Consider the following 23,348-nt stretch of genomic DNA (forward strand, 5'->3'; position numbering starts at 1 on the left):
CAAGGTGGAAGTTTCGCCTAGGGCACGAAACATCCTTCCACCGGCCCTGATGGGGACAGTGGTATGGTAAATTATTGGAAAAGGCAGTGGCCAAAAAATGAGTGGTATAGAACAGCACTGGCCCTGGAATGAAAAGACTTGTTCAGCTGCTTGCAAGATCTATCCTCCCCCACCCTGCCTTAAAAGAAAAAGGATGAGCTATATTCTGCAATGATTGTCACTTCCTTCATAATGCAGTTTTTAAAAAATTGTAACTCAAAGCTTGGGTTTTAAAGTTATTTGAAAGTCTCCTCCTTATTGGCTCTCTCCCCTCCCAACTCTTTAGAGTAACTCAGTTTAAGTACCCTGGAAGGGGTAAGGTTTGAGTCAACCCAGCTAGAATTTAAAATTGTTGTTTTGAGGAGATGAGTGGTATTTAGACCATGAAGTCATCCCACGATGATACATTTTCCAACCAGCGGCATGATTTAAAAAACAAACCAAACCCTGCATTTTCCAAGGCCTGGGAGAAACTTATTTTACTGTGTATGCTTCACAGCACTGCTACAGAAACCTATCAGCAAGAGACGGGACAGTGAAGCTGTACAGAAAGCCAAGATCCTTTACTCATCATGTATGAATGAGAGTAAGTAACTTGATTTTATTTTGGGGCCTGGGTGGGCTGTATATTACCCGTATTAGGCTCTGACACGCGTGCAGAAGAAAGCAGTAAAAGCTTAGGCCCAGACCCTGCCGTTGTACCCATGCAGGCCGTCATTTGTACTCACCGAACTCAGTGAGGCTCCAAGCAAATGAAAGATCCACTCACATGGATCCAATTGCAAGTTCAGAGTCTTGTTTTGTCAATAAAGTCAGGCAATGTGCCTCTGAATATACAAAGGCACAAGATACCATATTTACATAGTTCTCCTTTGAAAAGTGATTATGCTTTAAGGGACTCTCAAAACGATGTGGGAGCATTGACTGACAGGTTAAATGAGTAAATTGTTTCATAGAATCCTCTGATGGAATTGTTCAGCTGGCAATTAAGGACCAGATGGCTCCAAACTTTACCATCTTGGCTTGTGCCCTCAGGCTTCTCGCTCTGAACTCCTGAGTCTATGTCAGATAGCCAGTTTTCAGGCTCTGCAATAAATATTTGTCATCCCTGCTCTTCAACACTAACGAAAGTCTCTCCTCTATTATCATACTAGTATGTACAGTTCTGGCCTGAGGATTTTGGAGAGGGTAAGAGAGGTGATACTTTGGGGCACACCCCAAACTCAGTGGAGTCATTTGACATTAAAAGGATGGGTGGCAGAGTGAAGTAGATCAGGAACTTTAGGTCCCTCAGTCTTTTGCTGGCCCGCCCCTGCTTGTTCTCTTTGACCTTAGCGAATGACTTCCATCAAGTAGTTTTCATAAACAAGCTAGAAACAATGTTCATTTTTTCTAATGAAAATTGAAATTCTTCTTTGCATTCCTATTTCCTCTACATCGGGGCACCTAAATGGTAGGGCACACAAGCCAACTCTTCAACTGGGCCCTGACAGCAGAACCCTCTCAAAGTATCTCCGGGATGGCTTGCAGTATTTCTTGCTTTCTCCTCTCATCAGTGCAGCTACACCTGGCCCTAGCCTAGGTTGTGGTCTCTTGTAACTCTATGTCCACTTTCAACTCTCACAGTTTCTTCACCAGTCACATTTGTGTATGTCTCTAGAACCTCCACTGCCCAAAAATCTCATGCTGCCCTAATGTCTCCACAAGGTGCTGGTACTGTGAAATCTGTTTTACTTGTGGCTCTTCTGGGTCAAATGCAGTTAGCAATTTATCTTTAAAGTTTCTGGAATCTCTTGAGTCAATTCCTTGAGGGGGTGGGGGATCAAACCTGGTAGACTTGGTTCCTCAACATGTTCCTCTGGTGTTCTCCCAGAATTTTTTTTTAGAAGTTGTTTCCCCCCCCACCCCGTCTTATGGAGTATTTCTTTTCTGATGCTCCAACATGCTGTGAAGCTGACTGCCTACATGTTTTTTCTGTTGCACACTCCATTGTATTCTCTCTCTGGCCACTCCCATTCCCTCTCAATTTTGTTTGCAAATATCAATCAAACTCCTATGCCAGTTGTTGAGCAATCACCAGCAGGATTTCGTCGCTGCATGTTATTTCATTCCCTGTTAGCCCACAGCCATTATTTAAAAAGCAAGTTTTTCATCCCGTTTTCTTAAACAACAAATGACATTTCTGTCAGTCTTAGCGTGTTCCATTGAGTCCATCACTGTAGTACCTAAGCTGATTCTTACTTTATATTTTAAATCTGACCTAGATTATCACTATGTATTATTTATCTGAAACATTTCTTCCATTGGCTATGATGAACATACCGTAGAATTAGAGTGTAGAGAGGTTTACATTCCAAGTACAGGCACAGTGCAGCTGAATGCAATGCAAGTTTCTCCTTGCCCAGGTTATCAATGCTTGATTTGGATAAACTGTGATAAAGGAGTCATATACACCTCTACCTCGATATAACGCTGTCCTCGGGAGCCAAAAAAATCTTACCGCGTTATAGGTGAAAACGCGTTATATCGAACTTGCTTTGATCCACCAGAGTGCGCAGCCCCGCCCCTCTGGAGCACTACTTTATCGCTTTATATCTGAATTCATGTTATATCGGGTCGCGTTATATCGGGGTAGAGGTGTACTCTTATTTTCAGAGGCGTCTTTTCAGCAAAAGACCACCCAAGGCATTAGGTTTGAGCTATTCTGTTTAGTCTTGCCTAGAAATTGATCAGTCTATAAACCTTTCTATCTCATTGGCATGACTTTATACCCACTACTGGGTTTGAATTGCCTGGAACTTTAATGTTGGCACATCTTGTCATTTAAGATAAAATTGAAAAAGTTGATGCAAAACCACTGTTAAGTATACTGAAGCATTCGCTGTTCCGTTGGCCTGTGCTGGAATCTAACATCGGACCTGAAGGACAATGGTCAGAAAGGAAGTTCAGCATGCTCCAGACCCTTGCAACTTTTCGTGGTCAGTACAGTAACTCTGTCTTCATCCGTTTGTATGTGGCTCCTGATGACAAAACCTCCAATAAACACATCTTAAAGGTACAGTATAACATTTCTAATATGCTACTTGTCATAGCTATGTGATCCATTTTAAAAAGTGAGTTCAATACTGTGTTAATTTAAGTTTAGCTGTAACCGTTAGTACCCAATGGTTTGTATATATACATGATCACCCATATATGGGAATTTAGAAGCCATTACGTACCAAATGTTACACTATCACGGGTGAAAAATGTATGTAGATAGGATATTTTATTCCTTAATAGGGCAGAATTGTGAGTAAAATACATTCCTGATTAATCAATATCCAAGATCGATGTGGGTATCCAAATGAGGTCAGAATCTGATTCTTGATGGTTTTTGTGTCCTATATATTTGTGTGAGGAGGAATATTTTTTTCTGTGAAGATAAAAGATGGTGTATCATTTGCAAGTATTATAAATTTGGGATATTCCACTTCATTAGGCACTTAATTGGTGGCACTAGTATATTGTCCTATATTGATATGTCGTCATTCATTTCATATGATCCCCAAACTCATTCATGCTTTAAATACAGGAGTCACTTAACCTTTCAGTGAAATGCAATCACTTCTGCAGTGTAACATGGCTGCAGGTTAGCAATTCATGCCAACGCTACACAACAATTTAGGACAGTAAATGAATTAAAATATGTTACCTAGCTGTATCCTATTGAAACTTCAGGGGGAATTTAGGTAGGCAGGTTGTCACCAGGACAGGTAGAATTTAGGTAGGCAGGTTGTCACCTGGGTTAACGTGAGACTTGGTCCAAATTTTTGTTGCTTTTTAAGGAGAAAAAAAACAACCCTAAACCATATAACCCAACCCACCAGTTACCAGCAATGAGATTGTATGTCTGTGCTAGAGAGAGTTAAAGGCAAAGTGGAAAGTGACCAGTCACAAAAGTGAAATAAAATGGGTGATCCTTATATAAAAGTTGCCTTCTGGGCATTACATAGATTGCGTAGGGATATTGTGGACCTTAACTTTTCTGATACTAGATTTGTTATTGATTCTGGGTCACAGTTTTCAAAACCAGGTCAGGGATAGCCAACTGACATAAATGTTTATATTCCTAATGTTCCCTTAAAGTGATTCTTTCCACTACTCATTGAGTCAATAGTAAATCAAGTTAATGAGCCACTTCCTTGTTTTCATTAGCGGATTCCCACGTACAGACTACTTGAATGATGTTCAGATACTTTGGCCAAAGGTCTTTTTCTAATGGGTGAAAGACTAGAATCTCTATAGGAAGTATTTTCCAAGAAGCTATTTAGATAACCCAACTCACCCACATAAATTGTTGGTTGGGACAGATCCTTTTGCTAGTCTCCTAGTGATGGATTATATTTACTAGTGTGTCCACTGAATCTGTTTAGTAGTATTTAAGTGCATAAATTAACTGCACAGTCTGAATGACTGCTCATTGCTAATTTGATTAGAAGCTCGATTTGCAGAGTGCCTCTGCCAATATTCTGCTTAGTAACTAAATGTTTTAATTAATTCCAGGAGGGTAGATGAGTAATGAAGTATTTAAATCTATTTACAGGAAGAGATATATTTTAACATTCTTAAGCTTTCTCTCTCAGCATTACAGGTTCATGAGCAATGTGGTTCAGATGAAATAAAAAACTCTACTCAAATCCAACCTGAACCTTTTCCTGAAGGCTAAAGAAATTGATTAGCTTTCCTTTGCTTTTGCTTTTTCTCACATCTTTGCATTTCTTGGTTTCAACTAGAATATATTTCCAGCCCTAATGGAGCCAAGTATAAAAAAATTTGGAAGAAATTCTGTTCTTCCAAGACCTCAAGCCTGATTTCTAGACCAAAAAAGAGTTGGCCAAGTTCAGATAAGCATTTCAATCATCGGATGATTACTTAAAACAAACAAAATCATCCGAGGTCTACTGTTGCTGCTGTAGGTACTTTCTTTTCACTTGGACATGTTGAGAAATAGTACAGTGATATTGTTTCTCAGAAATCATAAAGCTGTTGAGTATCATTGCCACGTGCTTATAAACAACTAGAGGAATCTTCCTAAGCTCCAGTTGAGGAAGTGATTTCTATGAATTATTTGTATTATTTTGTATAAGATATGTTACAAAAGCTTTCAAATAGCAGGTGATATAGAAATGACAACATTTATGTATTTGACAGTCTGGTTGTTTTTATTTATTTCAAATTCTAAAAAAAAAATCACACATTTAAACCTCCCACTAAATTTAATAAATTTAAATATGCTATATTGCTATTATCTGTTTCTTTCTGTTTCTAAAAATGTGCCTGTGTAAAACTATATATTTAAATCTAATGTTTGTTCATTGGGCAGCGCATCATATTTTTTAAAAACAAAATTCTCCAGAGTAGTAATCTTGCAGCAACAATACTGCTGCTGGTGGCCTCATCAATCTATTATTCAGTGTTTTGAAATTGGTTGTGCCTTCAAAATGGGCATCTGTACCTCAGTCTAACATGAGCCAATATAGTGCTTTGGGAAAAATGAGAGTTTCCAGAAGTAATTTAAAAAAAATTGACTTCAGAGGGACTTTGCCTGATAAAGGACTTGCAGCAATATGCAAATATCCTGGCATGATTATTTCATCCTGCAGAACAAATATAAATCAGCGTGAACCTTAAATGTGCTGTAAAACGACTCTCTGAAAAAGGTTTCAGCACCACCTTTTCAACAGTAGGACAACCTCATTTATATTGCAGGTGGTGGTTTGTTTATTTCTTGGGGTTTCTAAAGCTTCATGAGTATAATGGAGTGGAGGTCAGTCCAAGTGTGGTTAATGCCATACAGTGCACTTTAAAGTTTTCTGCTTGTGAGAGTTCCTGTGGGATTTATCACAATGTTGCACAATTGATTGTATGTTAGTGTTATAGGACAGCGTAACAGGGCGGTGTGCTCCTTTAAGGGTCGGGGGAGCCGGGGAGCAGCCTGTCCTATTCTGAAGAGGAGCCCAGCAGGCAGGTGCTGGGAATCATCTGTCCCAGTCAGACAACATTTAGTGATTGGGGCTAATGGATCCCAGTCAGGGGATATAATTGAGGGCCCCAGTTCATGAGGCTGGTTGGGACCAGGAGAAGGCTCGGAATGCACACTCTGGCTGCAGTAGATGGCTGCAAGAGAGCAGGAAAGTCCTGCGAACCCCCCTCCGCTGGGCTAAGGTCCAGTGCCTTAAGGTCTTGCAGGCCAGAGAGCCCTGCAATCTTAGCTGAAGAACGTGTTACAGTTTTTTGTGTTAAAGAGTCCCAAAGAGCTGGACTCTTGGGCATGGCCAGTTGTTTATCCTAAACTGGTGATCAGATCCACTAGCCCCTATATCACCTATTCTAACGACCAGAAAAATACCTCTCTTATTGATGGCAGTTAATTGTGTGTATGTGTGTAATACAGACTATATAAGGAGTATTATATACTTTTCCTGTTTATTTTAACAGCTAGACCAAGCAACCCTGTCTCTAACTGCACGGGAAGATTACCTTGATAATACCACAGAAGCTAAATCTGTAAGTATTAGTAACTTGAGCTTTGATAAATCATTTTCCCACTATGAATTTTTTCTTTTTAGCTGAGCTCCAAATTGAGATTGGGCTCTGTGGTTTGCTATTTATGCTTGTTTATACTACAGTTAATTGCACGTCTCTTGTTCTCATCCAGAGTATTCTTCATTTTAGAAAAATTATAAAAATAAAAATTCAGCTCTGCATTTCCTCTGAACCAAACCTGAACCTTATAGTAAGTTTTGGCTTGGTTCAATTAAACTATGTAAAATAATCTAATGACTCTAAGCATCAACACTGTATTAAGTTCTCGTATTTTAGATCATTATTGTCAAATACATTTAGATGTATTTAATCCCAGAATGAGGAGGCCCTCAATAGGTTCCAAGGTCTTCAGTTTCTTTTCTTCCTATGGCCCCTTCCAAACCTCTTCATACTCACAGTTGAGTAGGGATTGCAAGATCCAAAAGTGTTCAATGATTATCCCAATATTTAGTACTTGCAACACCTTTCCCCCTAAGTATGATGGGAAATTATGCAATGTCCAGCACCTGTAGCCCCAGACTCTATAAATATATCCCCACAATCTTCATGGGGCAGTGGTGATTGCCCTCATCCAAGTTCTGACCCTTTTCCTTCCCCCTCCCAGCTCTCAGGTGAGCTAGTGTGTTTTCCAGTGGCATCCCTCTGGCCAGGTGGTGTCTCCAGTGAACTACATCTACCAGAAGGTGAAATATGTAGTTAATTGGAGTATAATTTTATTCCTGTCTTGAATGCTGGCTGAAAGGATTCCACCAGATGTCCTCCAAGACATCAGAGGACCTAGGGCATCCAAAAGCTCAGTGCAAGACTGGAGGATGGGAGTGAGTTGTTGCAGAGAGATCATTCTAGGAATATATTTTCTATACAAATATACATATTCAATTCCTTTGTAAGGGCTTGCCTACACACAGACTTAGTGCACAGCGAGCTGGGGTGTAAATCTACAGCACACTAGCTTACCATGAACTGGCCATGTGGATCCTGCTACTCCACGCTGTTTGATACAGTAGTAGGTCAAAGCACTATAGTGAACTTTCAGTCTACACAGCCATTAGTGCATGGTATGCTAGTGTGCTGTAGATTTACAGCTTGGCTTGGTCTATACTAATTCTCTGAGCTCTAACATCTGTAAGTATGTCTCAATCCAACACACACATGCCATTTGGTATGTTTTGAAAGCTGTATTCAGTGAACCACAGAGAGATCCTGTCAGCACAATACCTGTTATGGTGTTATTTCCCTGGTTCTCCTGCGGTGGAATAAAGCCAGTCTCACAAAATGCTTATCTTCCACTTGAAACAATGACTTAAATGCAGAATACTTTTCTTTTTACTGTTACAGCCACCCTCAGATGTAACTGCAATGCTCATTTCATTCTTCTTTCTCTTCAGTACAGAGAAGCCTTTTTGCAGTTCATGGTTGATATTGCAGTGCTTTTGGGTGCTAATGCCTCACGGGCAGAGTCTGATATGAAGTCAGTTCTGAAACTGGAAATTAAAATAGCTGAGGTTAGTAATTTGCTAATGTGTAATTGTAACTAACTGCTAAAAAGATGCATGAATTGAAACAATACTATATTACTGGTTTTCCTTCGTGCAATTATTTTATATTAACATACTTTGTAACATTTCTTGAAAGGTGAAGTGGAGGAGTAGAAACAGTAGTGAAAGTATGAAAAAGAAAAGCCCAAAGCAAACCTTCTGCATTAGTTAACTGTTAACTCAGAATTCTGTTCTGAAATAACCAACCGTGGGAGTATAGTCCATCCTTTAAATCTGCAAAATAATTATTAGTTTGAGTTTTGATGAGGCTGTTTTAGTTAAATGTGTTTCCCGTAGTGCAATCAGCTGGGCAATGTATTATCATTAACTTATGCTTGTGAGGAAGGTTGAAGTAATTGTTGAAGTAATACCATTAAGTATTATTACAAACAGTTTTACGTCTAGCTTTCCTGTTGAAATATTTTGTTGTCTTTTAGAACATTATGGCCACCTGAATTGTGTGGGCTCTTGTTTGTTCAGTTACAGAACGATGGGTTTAGTCAATCAATATTCCATTTGTATCTGCGTGAAAAATGAGGCCATGGTAGGAAAATGGATCCCTCCTCACTCCTATCGAATTTATACTTGCTTTTTACCCATAAAACTCCTAGATCTCTGGGAACTGTTTGGAGACAAAGGCAACATTTGTGGTGGCCCTGTGCTTCTTGCTCCGTTGACCTACATACCAGCATGGCTCCTGCAGGGACTTTTCTCCCAGGGGTGGCACATCCTGCTAGCATTCCTGTGAACTCCTTTGGTCAGGGTGAGCAGGAAGGGTTTCATTCAGTGGTGACGAACTGTTATAAATTAGTGCTGCCCCATCAGCATTAATGTATATGGAGTTCATGGTTTCTGGACAGTGCCGTGGAGAGCAGCCATCCATCCATCCCACCACCTCCTAACACAGGGGTGGGCAAACTACGGCCCACGGGCCAGATCTGGTCCCTCAGGGCTTTGGATCCGGCCCGTGGGATTGCCCCCCGTGGCGCCGTGGGCCCCGCGCCGCTCTCAGAAGCAGCCAGCTCCATGTCCCTGTGGCCCCCGGGTGGGGGCACAGAGGGCTCTGTGCATTGCCCTTGCCTCCAGGCACTGCCCCCCGCATCTCCCATTGGCTGGGAACGGGGAACCGCGGCCAATGGGAACTTTAGGGGAGGTACCTGGAGGTGCGGCAAGGGCAGCGCACGTGGAGCCCTCCGCTCTCCTCCCCCAGGGGCTGCAGCGCTTCCTGGAGTGGTGCTGGGCCGGAGACAGGGCAGGCATGCAGGGAGCCTGCCCTGGCTCCGGTGCGTGCCGCTGCCACCCTGGAGCCGCTTTAGGTAAGTGGCGCCAGGCCGGAGCCCGAGCCCCTCCTGCACCTTGCCCCCCAACTCCCTGCCCTAAGCCCCCTGCCTGCACCTCGCAACCCTCCTGCACCCCAACCCCCTTCTCTGAGCCCCCTCATACACCTCACATCCCTCCTCTGCCCCAATCCCTTGTCCTGAGCCCCTTTCTGCACACCGTAACCCCTCCCACACCCCAACCCCCTGCCCCAGCCCTGCATACAATTTCCCAACCCAGATGTGGCCCTCGGCCCAAAAAGTTTTCCCACCCCTGTCCTAATATGTGGAACCTGAAACCTCTGGAGACCATTGGTTAAGCTTGTTGGGGAAGGATAGTGGGTAGCCTGCCATAAAGCCAGATCTCTCCCCATCACACACAAACACTATTAGTCTTGATGTGCTGATTTCTGCTGCTGCTTATCACAGAGTAGAAAGTAGCATATGGCCCTAAAAGATTTTTTTTGCAGAATTTGGGGTGATCCAAGCTGGCAGCAGTGTATCAAATCAAACATTCAGCTTTATTTTATTCAAGACAGCGCCTTACAGAGCTTGCTTCATTGTAATGAGCATATTCTTCACTGTCTCTCATTACATTGGAAGAGCAATACATGTTTGTTCAGCTCTTTAGGGACACTGCAAATGGGTGCACTTTTCCCAGACATTGCCATCACTTGTGGCTCCAGTAATTCCTTCGATAAAGCCCTACAGACTTTTAGTTCATGAATTTAGTGCACATGTGAAGCTGCCACATAGATGAAATGGACCCTGAGAGCCTTCAGGGTCAATAATAGTCACTGAGAGACATAATACACTGAGAGTGATAATTATTGCTGTTCAAGGGGAAAAAAAAATGCCCTAAAATCTAGACATGAATAAAGACCGGAGTCCAATGGCTTTGATTGTTAACCAAGCCCTAGTGAATGTAATTGGTTATATAAACACCCCTGTGTAACTACAAGACAGACATTAACTCTTGTTATCTTGGTTTTTTATATATATATACTGTGTGCCCTATATTCATTTTAAGTGAACTTACCTGGGGAAGACTTGTTCAGGGAGAGAAGTAGCAAGAATGGAAGGAAAATATTTCTAAGAATAGATCCTGTGATTAGAGAGGATTTGAGGGAATGTGTGGAGAGCAGATGCTAAGATTTCAGGTAGATGTGGGTGATTGCGAACTACACACAAGTAGGAGAGTTTTGTGGGGGAAAGAAAGCAGAGCATGCAGGATGAGTTTAAAGATTTGTCACATGTCAGGGGGTGGTACCAGTAGGCATGGAGAAACATGAAAGTTTAAGCAGGAAAGAGTGGGAAGATTTTAGGGAGTAGAGCCTGTGGGGAGTGGGGGAAGAAAAAGATGACATATGTGAGGGGCAGTGAGGGAAGGGAATTAAAATATCTGAGGAAAGTCATATTTTCTGTATTGCATAAGCAAAAGCCAGAGAAACTTGGTTTGGGAGTTTGGGTTGGAAAACTGCCATTAGTTTGGTTGGTCTGGAATCTTGCCATCTGTGTCCTGTTTAGTTTCAACGGAGTCCATGGTATAGAAATTACCTTAGAATTAGGCTGGAACCAGCATCTGAAATCCTAACACCCTTGAACTTTGAGGACATTTTGAACTGGATCTGAACTTTGTGCTTGGACTACTTTTTTTATTATGGACAAACCGAAACCTTGGAATCTGGATAATCCTCATAATTTATGAATGGGCCTAGTTTTCTCTGTAGTATTTCTTTTTGACCAGATGCTTTTGAGGAGGTGGAATGGACTTCTAGTTGAGGTGATGAAGTGAAGAAGTATTAATGGGCTAAATCTGGCTCTCACTTATGCTGCTAAAAATTTGAATGGAGTGACTAGTAATTTAATGTGATGTAATTGGAGCAAAATTTGGCCCAATTTTTAAAAGAAAAAATACTGGATAACTTACTGAAGTGTAATAAGTTAAAATAACATTAGTTAGTTTTGGGTTTAGGATAGCTGACTTTCCTTTGAGGATCGGGAGGCAATTTGTTGCTATGAACTACTTTTTTTTTTTTTTTGCAGCTGGACTGAGATAGTTCTCAGTTTAATACCTATCATATTATTTGTAAGATAAGGATGTTTAAAACATATTTATTTTCATTTATGTTCTCTAGATAATGATTCCACAGGAGAATCGAACCAGTGAGACTATGTACAATAGAATGAACATATCTGAACTTAGCACTATGATCCCTCAGGTTGGTGGAAGTTAACTGGAAAATTGCTCTAATGTCTGGACTATGTAACTCACCATTTACAACTGAAGGTGCTTCAAATGTGCACATGACAGCATTTTAAATGAACATTAGTACAAACAGGTGTTCTCTAGTATAATTGTTGTTTTAAATACAGCTGCATCTTTAAGTACCAAACTATTTGCCATGATGAAATTAAATATTTTAAATGAGCAAAAACCTTTGTGTCATTTAACTGAACCCTGCCAATTAATTATGTCTGATCTTCCCTGTTTGTCAAATGTATTAACTGAGCTTTTCTTTGTCCTTTCAGTTTGACTGGCTGGGATATATCAGGAAGGTGATTGACACTAAACTCTACCCTGACCTTCAAGATCTAGGTCCTTCAGAAAACGTGATTGTCCGTGTGCCCCAGTACTTCAAAGATTTGTTCAGGATACTAGAAAAAGAAAGGAAAAAGTGAGGATTATTATTATGTTTTGTAGATTCCAAGGCCAGAAGGGACTATTGTGATCATCTAGTCTGACCTCCCATATAACACAGCCCATAGACCTTCCCCAAAATAATTCCTGGAGTGTATCTTTATTATTTTATTTATTTATTTATTTTTTAAAAGCACTCAATCTTGCATTTTAAAAATGCCAGTGATAGAGACTCCACCACAATTCTTGATAAATTGTTCAGATGGTTAATTACCCTCACAGTTAAAAATGTGTACTTTATTTCCAGTCTGAATATGTCTATGTCTAGCTTTAACTTCCAGCCATTGGACTGTGTTATACCTTTGTCTGCTGTATTATACCGTGCATTCAACTACACTCAAAAGGGTGGGCCAAATCCGGGGCATTTCAATGAGAATCTCAGATGTTCAGCACTCTCTTGGCTCAAGTCTTTACTCAGGCAAACCTCCCATTTGGTTTTGCTTGAATAAAGGCTGAAGAATACAAGCCTTGTAGATGGTAATGCAATTTCTAACTTCAAATAAAAAAAGTGAAATAAAAAAAAGATCTTGCAGTGCGGCTTGCAATTACAGGTGCATCCAGCTCACCATTCTAATATACGTTTAAGGCTTGATTGTCCATGGCCTTGCATCTTGTGTAGTCATTTACTGCTGTGATATGGATGTGTAAAATGCTACTAGATCAGAATGGTAGCATTTTGCACCCACTTTGCTCAGGGGTGCAAGACATGGAAGAACAGTCCCTTAGTATAGAGAAAAATGTATATGCTTGAATTGTCTGACTTTGCAATACTCCTTTATTACTGAAACTAACAGCTTATGAATTACTCTGTTGAGCTACTTATTTAATGATTGCCTCTTACCATCCACCTTTTTATTTTTGGTTGAATGTCTTTCTAAAAACAGTTTATTGCTAGCCATGCAATAATATTACTTGGTCAGAGCATGTCAAACTAAAGTCATCTACATAACAACTAAAAAATACTAGAACAAGGCAGAAACTTTATTCTGATGTTATTGCACTGTATTTCTTCTCTTAATAAGAACATATTTTAAAAAATTCATAATACTTGTAAAATATCAGGCAATACTAAAAATAAAAATTAGTGTTTCTTCAACCGCCAAACAATCAGCTATCATAACCTGCTTTAAACAATTCAAACAGACACGACCACAGAATTTCTCCTTCAAATGACTGAATAATATGCATTGTGCGGCCCCGATTCTCCATTGCCTTGTGCCTTGGAAAGTCAGTTTCATACATGCAAAGTGAGTATAAAATGCTTATTTGGTAGCATTTTACACCAACTGCATATGTAGCAAGGCAATGGAGAATTGGTCCCTTTATGTGTATGTTTTGTATTATATTGCTATAAAGCAAAGAGGCTCATTTTATTTACTTCAGTGTCCCATCCTGTAAGGTGCTGGGAGGATTGGGTCCTACAGCTTAATTAAGAGCTAGATCTCCCTAGCCTTTATGCAGGAGCACAGCAGAGGGGAGGGAGTAAAGAACCTCCCCTCTCTTGTGAGGGTGGCATATGGGCTGGGCACAGGTCCAGGCCCTGTGTTCAGTGGAGTGCCAGTACTACTCCCTAACTATTGCCCTTGGGCACAGGGTGCCCCAAAGAAAGCAGAAAGTGCGGGAGTAGGCAAAGCCATGACTCTGTTTCCCCACACCCCATGCACTGAGCTTCATCCCTTAAGGAGGGCAGCAGTTTGTGAGAGTCCTCAAGACAGGCTATGCCTACACTGTGCAATCTAGTCCTAAGAAAATTGATTCATACGTTGTTAGAAATGGTAAATTATAGCATGATGACTTAAACATAAATAAATTTATTCAGTTACTTTAATATGGCCGTTGTTAATCACGTGTTTGTCAAAGATACAAATACATTAATACAGAACATCCATTCAAAGATTCACTACGTAGTAACAAAAAAGCTTTTTTAGGACTCTTTAGGATGTCACAATTGGCTCTGAAAGTTACTTTATTATCTAATTTGGAAAAAATAGTAACAGGAAAGAAAACTTCTCCTTTTCCACCACCCCCATAAGTGTAGAGCAATACACAGAGCCTTAAATCTGCCTAAATGGTGAATAAGTTCAAGGATAAATGCTTAAATGTCATATTTTATATAGCAGGTGAATGTCAGAAAGGAGTTTAAACAGCAAAATTAATGCAAACAATGTGGACTTGATTTCAGATTGTCACAGTAAATATTTGTGTGTTAATATTTCTATGTTAATATATTCCACTTGATTCCTTCTGAAGTCCCAGTCGTATTTCAGTGGTTATAACATAAATTAATTTCTGAATCACTTCAGGAGATATAGTATCATTAGTGGAGCCAGGTGAATAGTAAGAAAAATTATTTGTGGATATTTCTGTGGCATCTAAATAGGATTTTCACTTTGACTGAGTTCCATCCCTTTTCAGGCACAAAATTGTTGTTATTATTATGAGTATTGTGGTAGCCATAGGAACCCCAGTAGTAGACCAGGACTATGGTAGAAAGTGCTGTACAAACACAGAAAAAAAGACTGCCCCAGCTCCAAAGAGTCGTACAGTCGAAGTAAATGAAATTTGTTTCAGATAGAGGAAGAAGCAGCTTAAAGATTAGGTCATCCATTCTGAGAACAGAAACAATATCATGCGAATTAAGTGACAAATCGCTCAAGTTGAATATTGAACTGAACCCCAGGTATGGATTATTCAATGAAGTATTCACAGAGAATTTTTTGTAAGCAATCCACATATTGAAAACTATTTCCTCCGAGCACTCACTGGACCCTTTTGAATAGTGAACAAATTCATTAAAATTGCAGTCTGATTGGAGACAGCACAAAAACCAGAATAGGAGCTAAATTCATTGCATGAATTTTTCACAGGCCATTATTCACTCAGCTCTAATCGGTTCATGGTAACTCCAGTGAATTTAATCAAGATATTGTATGGTATGCCCTAGGAATCTTAGATATTAACTTACATCTGTTATATAAGGAATCTGTTCTTTCCTCAATGTCCGTTTCACTTTTGTTAAGGAGAATTTGTGTACATTGAGAGAAGAACAGTCCCATGTATAACCTGAGAGCAATAAAGGGATTTGTATCCCAAATACAAATCTTTGTAACTGTTACAATAACAATGATTATAACCCTAACGGAACTCAAACTGAAGAACTACTTTCCTGTTGCTTATCCTACTGGTCTGGCAGAAGACAAATAACTAACACTCACTCTTCCATAGAACATAATGGAATAAACTTTTAGAAAACTTGAAGCCTAGTATTCTCTTTGCACTTCAGGATGCTCCTGCTAAATTAGTTGTGGATATGCCGCTGCTGGAGTATGGTAGAGAGAGGTTTAGAAGTGCTCAGAATTTGGTTCCACAATTCAGTTAGGAATGCAAAAATGCATGCACAGCTTATGCCCCTCAAGGAAGTCCATTAGTTGGAAAACATGGATCTATTTGTTGAGCTTGTATTAAAACTGTCTATCAATAAATATTGATAGAAATGCTAGCATGATGTCACAAAATCCTAGCATTTTATGTAGGTCATCAACTTTATTCACTGCCAAGGCATTATTGTTCCTTACAGTGTTATCACAAATGTGTGGTCTAGTTCGAAATGTCCCAGGAAACAAGGTTTCTACCACTTCCTTTGGGAGACTATACCACAAACTAACAGACCGCTTTGTTAAGAAATAATCATCCTAAACTTTCCATTTGTAGCAATCATTTATCAGTCAAAGTGGGACAAAATGTAATCTTCCCAAGGACTTTAGTTACACAGAACTTGGATCTGGGACTTGTATGTTCTATTCTAGAACTACATCTCAGTGTGGGAAGCAAGGCAAATAGCTCACATTCTCCGTACCTCAGTTTCACCATTGGTAAACTTGGCATATTAGTTGCCTCCTTCACACTGGCATTGTGTAGATTAAATAATTTGTAAAGCATTCTGAGAGGCTTAGGTGAATGGCAACACAGAAGTAAAAAGTACTATTGTTTTAAACCAAAGTGGTGAAATTAGCCCCATCTATCTCTATTCTTTTTGTACTTTGTGTACTTGGCCGAAGAGACAAAGAATAGAAGCCAAGGATTGGTAAACAGGTTCAGATAAAATATGAACCCTGCTCTTCCCAGGGCCGTAGCAACAAAGAACGTGGCCCCCTCCGAACGGTGGCCCCCTCCGAACATATGTCCGGGCGGGGCCCCTTACAATGCAGAAACTGGAATGCGGTATTTATTTTGCCACTTTTAGGGGCCCCCTTCCTTGCGGGGCCCCCTCCGGTCGGAGGGTACGGAGGGCGCTCGCTACGCCTCTACCTCTTCCCCACGCTCAAGAAAACAGAATAACCAATCCTCATCCAGAGTTTGAAATGAAACCTTTTTCATTGCTTTATATTTTTGAGTAGCAGGGGATTCAAATACTAGTTCAAAAAGAAAGTACCAGAGATCTCATCAAAGCACCCATTCTTGGAAGGTGTCCAGCCCAATTTTTCAGATCCAGTTCAAATAAGATTTGGATAATCTTCATGTATTTATCTAAACTCAGCCCCACCTCCATATCATTGACTTGATCCAAAAGCTACTGAAATCAATGGAACTACTTACAGTGATATCAATGGGCTTTGGATCAGGCCTATTTTTGAAGTTCATCCATCACTAGTTACATTCCCCACCCTTTTATTTTAACTCAGAACAGATTTCCTAACCCATAATCAAGGATAAACACCACCCAAGGTGGAGCAAGAACTGCACACAAAGGAGAATTAAATTTCTGTGGCGTTTAAGTGCTAAATTGTAAAATGTAATTGCCTCATGGTAGTGGTCTTTCTACATGGGGTTTTCTCCTTATAAGAATTTTAATGAAAATTAAGCCTTTTATCATTTTAATCCACAGGAATCCTGCAAATACTTTTCTAGATTCTAATAAAATGCAGGGACTTAATAGGTATTGCAGGAGCATGGATGCAGCCCCGCTGAAGCGCTTTGAAATTGATAAATGTGAGGCTTGTGGAAATTAGCTCACTTGCAGAAATTTTACTGAGTAGGCACTTAGAGCATAATTCAGTTTGTCATTGCTTCAGGAAACCCCACATTGACCAAACATTTTTTGTGAAAGACCTGCTATTTTGAGGTATCATTATTGATCCTGGAGTATATTTTGATGTTTCTGATTCAATTCATTCAATCACGACAAAAAGAACTGTTCGAAGTCTTGTAACCTGAGCTCATGCAAGCTAATCTTCTTGATGACATTATATATTAGACATGTATATTTCTAATCACTGAAAAAACATCCAACAGACACAATATATTATATGATTACATGGACATTTACATACAGGAGGGCAGATGATTGCCACCTAGATCCTAGTGAAGGGTTCCCTCCATGCATGGGATATCAACCCCCACATGTGGAAGGAGACTTGGATGTTGCCATGACACTGTTCCTCTCCCTTCAGACCCGTGAAGGTCTCGCCACAGTAGGAGAAGATGGGAAAAGGGGAAGCTTGGGAGAAAGGAGTGGTCAGGCTGAGGGTGAAGCCAGGGCAGGTGGTTCTTAGCCCTGCTCTGACCATATGGATCTTTCCTGGAAAAGGAAGCTTGTCTGTGAGGGTAGCCACTGCTGGGGAACCTCATGGCTACAGGGCATTCAGTGTCAGTGCTCAGGTAAAGGGATTCCTTGTGGATGGCTTTGGCCTCTCTCAGATCTCCTGGGAAACACCAGGTTTGAGGTGGGCCCCACAGCCCTTGCCCCAGGAAGGCAAATCTTTCCTATGCCTCATAGGATGCTATGGCGAAATATTCACAAGGGAACCTTCACAGAGTTTTCCTTATTCCAACCTGCCTCCTTCAGTTTTCAATACAGAAGTGGTGCAATCTGTCTGATCATATAGTAGAGCTCATTACTTTATCTTCAGTCATAAATGCTTCCCAAATTATCCTGTTCCCCTTTTCTTAATCATGACTTTTGCTAAATACACTCATGTGCACTCCAAGTGCATGTGATCAGGGGCAAATCTTTAGTGAATAAGTTACTATGATTCACACTTGTGTATGACTGTACCAGTGTGTTTAGGGCATTGCTGTAGAATACTTCAGTATTTTCGAGAGGGTGAAATCTAAATTCCTCACCTTGATTTTACAGTGCACATATGTCTCATACAGCAGGTGCTAGTTACCCCATCACAGTAACCATACACATTGGACTTGAGAGTGTGTTGTTTAATGTTTAGTGAAGGGTAACAGGAGTTGGGTCTCCTGGGAGGGTTGGACAAGTTGCTCCTATCTATCTTTCAACCCCTCTAGTATCTGAGCGCTTAAGCTTTCTCTGTGTTTCAGTTTATCCATCTACAAAGTGGGGATAGTAATATTTGCCTACAGTAATTCTCAGAGTGCTAATGAAGAAATGCTTGTAAAACACATTGATATTTTCATAAGAAAGGTGCTAATACAAGGGTGACCGGACAGCAAGTGTGAAAAATTGGGACACTTTTTTTTCCAGTTGGGGGGTGGGGGGGGACACAGCATAGTTTCCTAAATAAGACAAAGCCACTAATATCAGGACATCTGGTCACCCTAGTTAATACCACGTAATGACTATATATGGGAGCTAATTATCCATGATTTTAGTTTCATGATCATTATTTGCAGGTCTTACTAGTAAAGAGAGAGAACCTGCACTTTGATTTACAAGTAAAAAATTACCAGATATTGTGTAGTTTCTGTACAGAGCAATTACGTAATTACTGTCACTGCATAGCACTTACCATTTGTGTAAAGAGTACCTAAATGAAAATTGCATTGTAAAAAGAGTACAACTATGAAATGTATATATCAGGATACGAATGTGTTAAAAGCATTCTCTAGAAGATGGCTCCTATCATGAAATCAGGCAGTAAATGGCTGTCTTCATGCAATTTCTTCTGTGTAATAGGATTTTATCAATTCGGTCATAGCTCATCATTAATTTTAAAGGTGAAATTTCTGTCATTCAGTTCAAACTGCTCTTACAGAAAGCCATTCAGATATTGCTTCTACAAGTGCTTTGCTGTACATCACATGGAATTAAATGTTTGATAAATATGTATGTCTGATTTAACAGGACTATTGCCAACTATCTGGTATGGAGGATGGTTTATTCAAGAATATTTAACCTCAGCCGACGCTTTCAGTATAGATGGCTGGAATTTTCGCGGGTAAGTTCAAGATTTTTCAGTTTTTATGATATGTGAGACTGGTAGTGACATTCCCCAGGGTACAATCTGAACTGTTGAACTCTTTAGCCTGGGGTGCCTTCTACACGGCTTTGCTCTCAGAACATCCACTCCTGGCCTGTTCACACAGACTTCAGCATGCAAATTCACTCCCAACTAAATACATGAGCACGCTGACCAGTCACTCCTGAATTACATACAGGTCGACACCCACAAATTCCTAGTCCCAGCCTTGTCTCCCAGAAATTTGTGCCTTGTACTGCTTATTACCCTTTTGAACAGTACAAGCTCATAGAAAGTCCATCATTTCATCAAAGGAAAATGATAATGCACCAGCCCTGTTATCCCAAATGGAGTTTTCCCACACACTTTAACCTAACACACAGGTTAAGATAAAACAATAAGATAAGAGTACTAACTACAGAAAATAGATTTTAAGTGATTACAAATAATGATGCATAAGAACCCGGATTGGTTACAAAAGAGTAAAACGCAAGCTAACGGCTAACTTAACAAATGAACAAAATTCAAAATGAAGGTTTTCCTCACCATACGTTGCAGTAAATTTCACCGTCTGGGTCTCCTTCCAGCCTGGGCCCCTTCCCCTTGGTTCAGTCTCCTTCAGGTATTCACTGATGTCATGAGCAGAGAGATTGGAGGAGGAGTTGAAGTCAGGAGTTTTCCTTCCCTTTTTATAATTCAATTTTTTATTGGCCAAGTACAATAGAGTGCTGACCTATAACCAGTCTGGCAGGATATTAAGATCCCAAATGGAACCCTTAGAGTTTAGGGGTTGTGCTTTATGACACACCAAATAGCTACTTGCATTTATGTACTCACTTGAGAAATCAAAGAAAATATATACATCAAGTTGGTTGTACACTTTCCAGCACAACATTTTCAAGTTGTCATGTAAATAGGCCATGTGAGGGTTCCCTGCATGTGGGTGAATTCCATCCAGTGTGCTAAGCACAGTACAGACAGGCCCCTGAGTTTCCAGCTTGCCTCCGCCTGGCAATGGGTTTCAGACCTGAAGAATGTGAATCTTGGCATCAAGAGGTTTAAAATGAAAATGGTTTGCACTTTGCAGAGGAAGGGGAGGGGAAAATCACACAGTTAATTAAAAGTGGAAGGTCATTTTCATAGGCTGTAAAACAGGACATCACTGCTGAGAAATTGCTTTGTTTATAGTATCAGCCATTTTTCTACACTGTAGTGCTAGTAGCACTCATAGCAGGCCAAGCCTCAGTTGCATTGTGTTACTTACCAAAGCTGGATTCAAACCAGTGACTTAAAGCTGGAGAACCCTGTGTCCCATAACTAGCCCTGTAAGCCACAGACTCCCTGGATGTTTGGTTACTTTATAGTAAGTTTAAACTTTACATACTATTTCCATTTCATTGGGGGAATTATTAAAGTGACTTTTACATGATGAGACAAGGCATCAGAGGAAACAAAGATTTCATTTGCCAATAAATAAATAAAAATCCCTGAACGTGTGTTTGAAACCATTAAAATCTTGAGGATCCCTGTTTTCCTCCATTTTGCACCTTCCTCCTCCCTTAATGGCCATTGCCACATGCCAGTATGTTTTGGGCTGATAAAAGATGAACACAGATCCCTTCAGAGTCCATCAACATTGCTGTTCAATTGACTGGAAAGGGGCTCCATTAAGGGCTTGCCTATACTTATGGCTAAATCGGTACTGCTGCGTCGATGCAGCGTTGATGGTGGAGCGCTCTCCCGTCGACTTCTGTACTCCACCTCCCAGAGAAGAGTAAGGTAAGTTGGTGGGAGAGCATCTCCCATCAACACAGCATGGTGTAGGCACAGCGGTAAGTCAACCTAAGCTACGTCGACTTCAGTTACGTAACTTATGTAACTGAGGTAGCGTAACTTAGGTCGACTTTACACCTTCAGTGTAGACCAGCCCTGAGTGACTCCAGGCATTTCTTCCTTTCCCGATAACAAATTGGGGAGCAGGCCATTGGGGGAGGCTAGCCCTTGGCCCCTCCTCTTCTGCCCAAGGCCCACCCCTCTCCCTCGCCATACACCTCACTCCCCCACCGGAGCCCAGAGCACTCCCACCATGGCCGCCGGCCCCACAGCCCTGGGCCGCTCGAGCGGCCTCAGTGTCCCCAGCCTGAGCCCCGGAGCGCCGGGTGGGCAGCACACGGGCAGGGCCACGCTAGGCTGTTTGGGGAGGCTCAAGCCTCCCCCAGCCTATGATGCCCACTGCCCATGGGAGCAAGGCAAGGCTGGCAGGTACAAAGTGGTGCAGGCAATCAATATATTTTGACTAGCCTACATGCTGACACTTTCTCTCAGTCAAGATACCTCCTCTCACAACACCACCCAATACATTTTTTGTCTCACTGGAATCTGACCGCCTGCTATCTCTTCCCCATCCTCAAAGTTCTTCCTCCTCCTATAGCCTACTGCCCAATGCACAAACAATATCATGTTTGGTACATTGAAGGGAGTTGTGGTATAATAAAATGGCTAGTCAAAAGATATGCATATGCATATGTCAAACATTAACTCTGTATTATTTGAAACTTTTTGCCATTAGAAATTATTCAATGAAAGATTAACTTTGTCTCCATGGCTTTTTTCTTCTTCTTTAACTCCAATATTTCTTTCCTTCTATTATACATATTATTACTTTTCCTCTATTTTTTCAGTATGTTTCACCTCACTCTTATTTCTCTGATGCTTTTCTCATCTAACTTCTTCCTCCTACTCATTCTGTATATTCTTCTCTTGCTACGTTCTCTGTAGTCTTTCATTCCCTCTTTTTTATCCTGGACTATTACTCTACATCCAACTATGCATGTCTCTCTCGCAATTGCACACTGGACCTCCTGCTCTCTCTCAGGCACTAGGGCCACTGGTGCCAGAACTGAAGGAGCAAGGGGCCATGCCTCCCACTTTTTAACAAAAGAAACAAGCGGAGAATTCATGTCCCTGCAGATCCTCCCCTCCCCCCCCCCGAATAATAGATTCTGCCAGGGAGGTGCTACAGATATACATTTTGCCCACTCGGAATTGCTGTGGGACCAGAAGAGAGGGCAGCTGGCTCATTGCTGGAGCAGCCAGCCGTGGAGAGAGAGAGAGCAGGCACTTTGGCCTCAGCCTCCCCACTTCTACAAAGGTTCCAGCGCCCTCTCCTACCTCACACATTCATGCCCCTCTACACTGTCACACACATTTGCCCCACTCCCCCCACTCAGTGGTGCCTTTCTACACTCCCACTTTTCTACTGCATTCACACACTCATTGATAGCCTCTACTCGTGCTGGTGCTTTCTTTCTCACACTGATATTAGTGCCCTCCCAGAAATGCCCATGCAGGCAGGCATACTGATGACCTTCCACATTCAGTAGTTCCTACCCCAATCCTTTGCATCCTAATGGCAGGCCTGGTTCAGGGGAATGGGGAGTGACCAGAGGGGTGGTCTTTTGGGTGATGTTGAAGTTGGTGCAGAATGCTGCATCCTGCTCATTAAATGGTGAATTAGACATTAAGAAGGCAGATCCTCAGCTGGTGTCTTTTTGAAGACTATGAAAATGCAACATAAATAGTAAAATGACCCTGCTGTTATATATATATATTAGGTTATGTCTGTCTGTTACTTTTCAAAATTTACCATGAGGATACTGAGTTATTTCCATGGTTTTTCTCAAATGGCATGTTCTGATGGTTTATTGTGCAATGCCAACAGGTAATCCAGGGAACCACATCTTTACTGCCTCAGTGGGATAAATGTGTAAACTTTGTAGAAGGAGCACTCCCTTATGTCATTGGCAGGATGTTTGTGGATGTCCATTTTCAAGAAGACAAGAGAGAAATGGTAAGTCCTCCTCAGTCTCTATCTGAAAACTTTTAAATAGTTTCTTTCTCCCAGCAGAATAAATTTCAAGTTGAATTTATCTTTAAAGAGAGACTTTCCACCAGCAAT

General features: G+C 40.9%; 1 protein-coding gene across 1 annotated transcript in view; it reads left to right on the forward strand.

Moving 5' to 3' along the window:
• LOC112104466 (phosphate-regulating neutral endopeptidase PHEX) overlaps nucleotides 1–23,348 on the forward strand; it is a gene marked incomplete at its 5' end in the record, with an annotated part of 114,970 nt that overhangs the window by 30,789 nt on the left and 60,833 nt on the right. Inside the window, 8 exons of the mRNA XM_026649346.1 lie at nucleotides 539–625; nucleotides 2,868–3,094; nucleotides 6,520–6,588; nucleotides 8,016–8,132; nucleotides 11,620–11,703; nucleotides 12,014–12,159; nucleotides 19,276–19,369; nucleotides 23,112–23,240. Coding sequence (XP_026505131.1) covers nucleotides 539–625; nucleotides 2,868–3,094; nucleotides 6,520–6,588; nucleotides 8,016–8,132; nucleotides 11,620–11,703; nucleotides 12,014–12,159; nucleotides 19,276–19,369; nucleotides 23,112–23,240 — 953 coding nt within the window. The remainder of the gene's footprint in view (nucleotides 1–538; nucleotides 626–2,867; nucleotides 3,095–6,519; nucleotides 6,589–8,015; nucleotides 8,133–11,619; nucleotides 11,704–12,013; nucleotides 12,160–19,275; nucleotides 19,370–23,111; nucleotides 23,241–23,348) is intronic.

This window comes from Terrapene carolina, unplaced genomic scaffold (assembly GCF_002925995.2).
Source record: "Terrapene carolina triunguis isolate 2854851 unplaced genomic scaffold, T_m_triunguis-2.0 Scaffold23, whole genome shotgun sequence".
Classification (NCBI taxonomy): domain Eukaryota; kingdom Metazoa; phylum Chordata; order Testudines; family Emydidae; genus Terrapene; species Terrapene triunguis.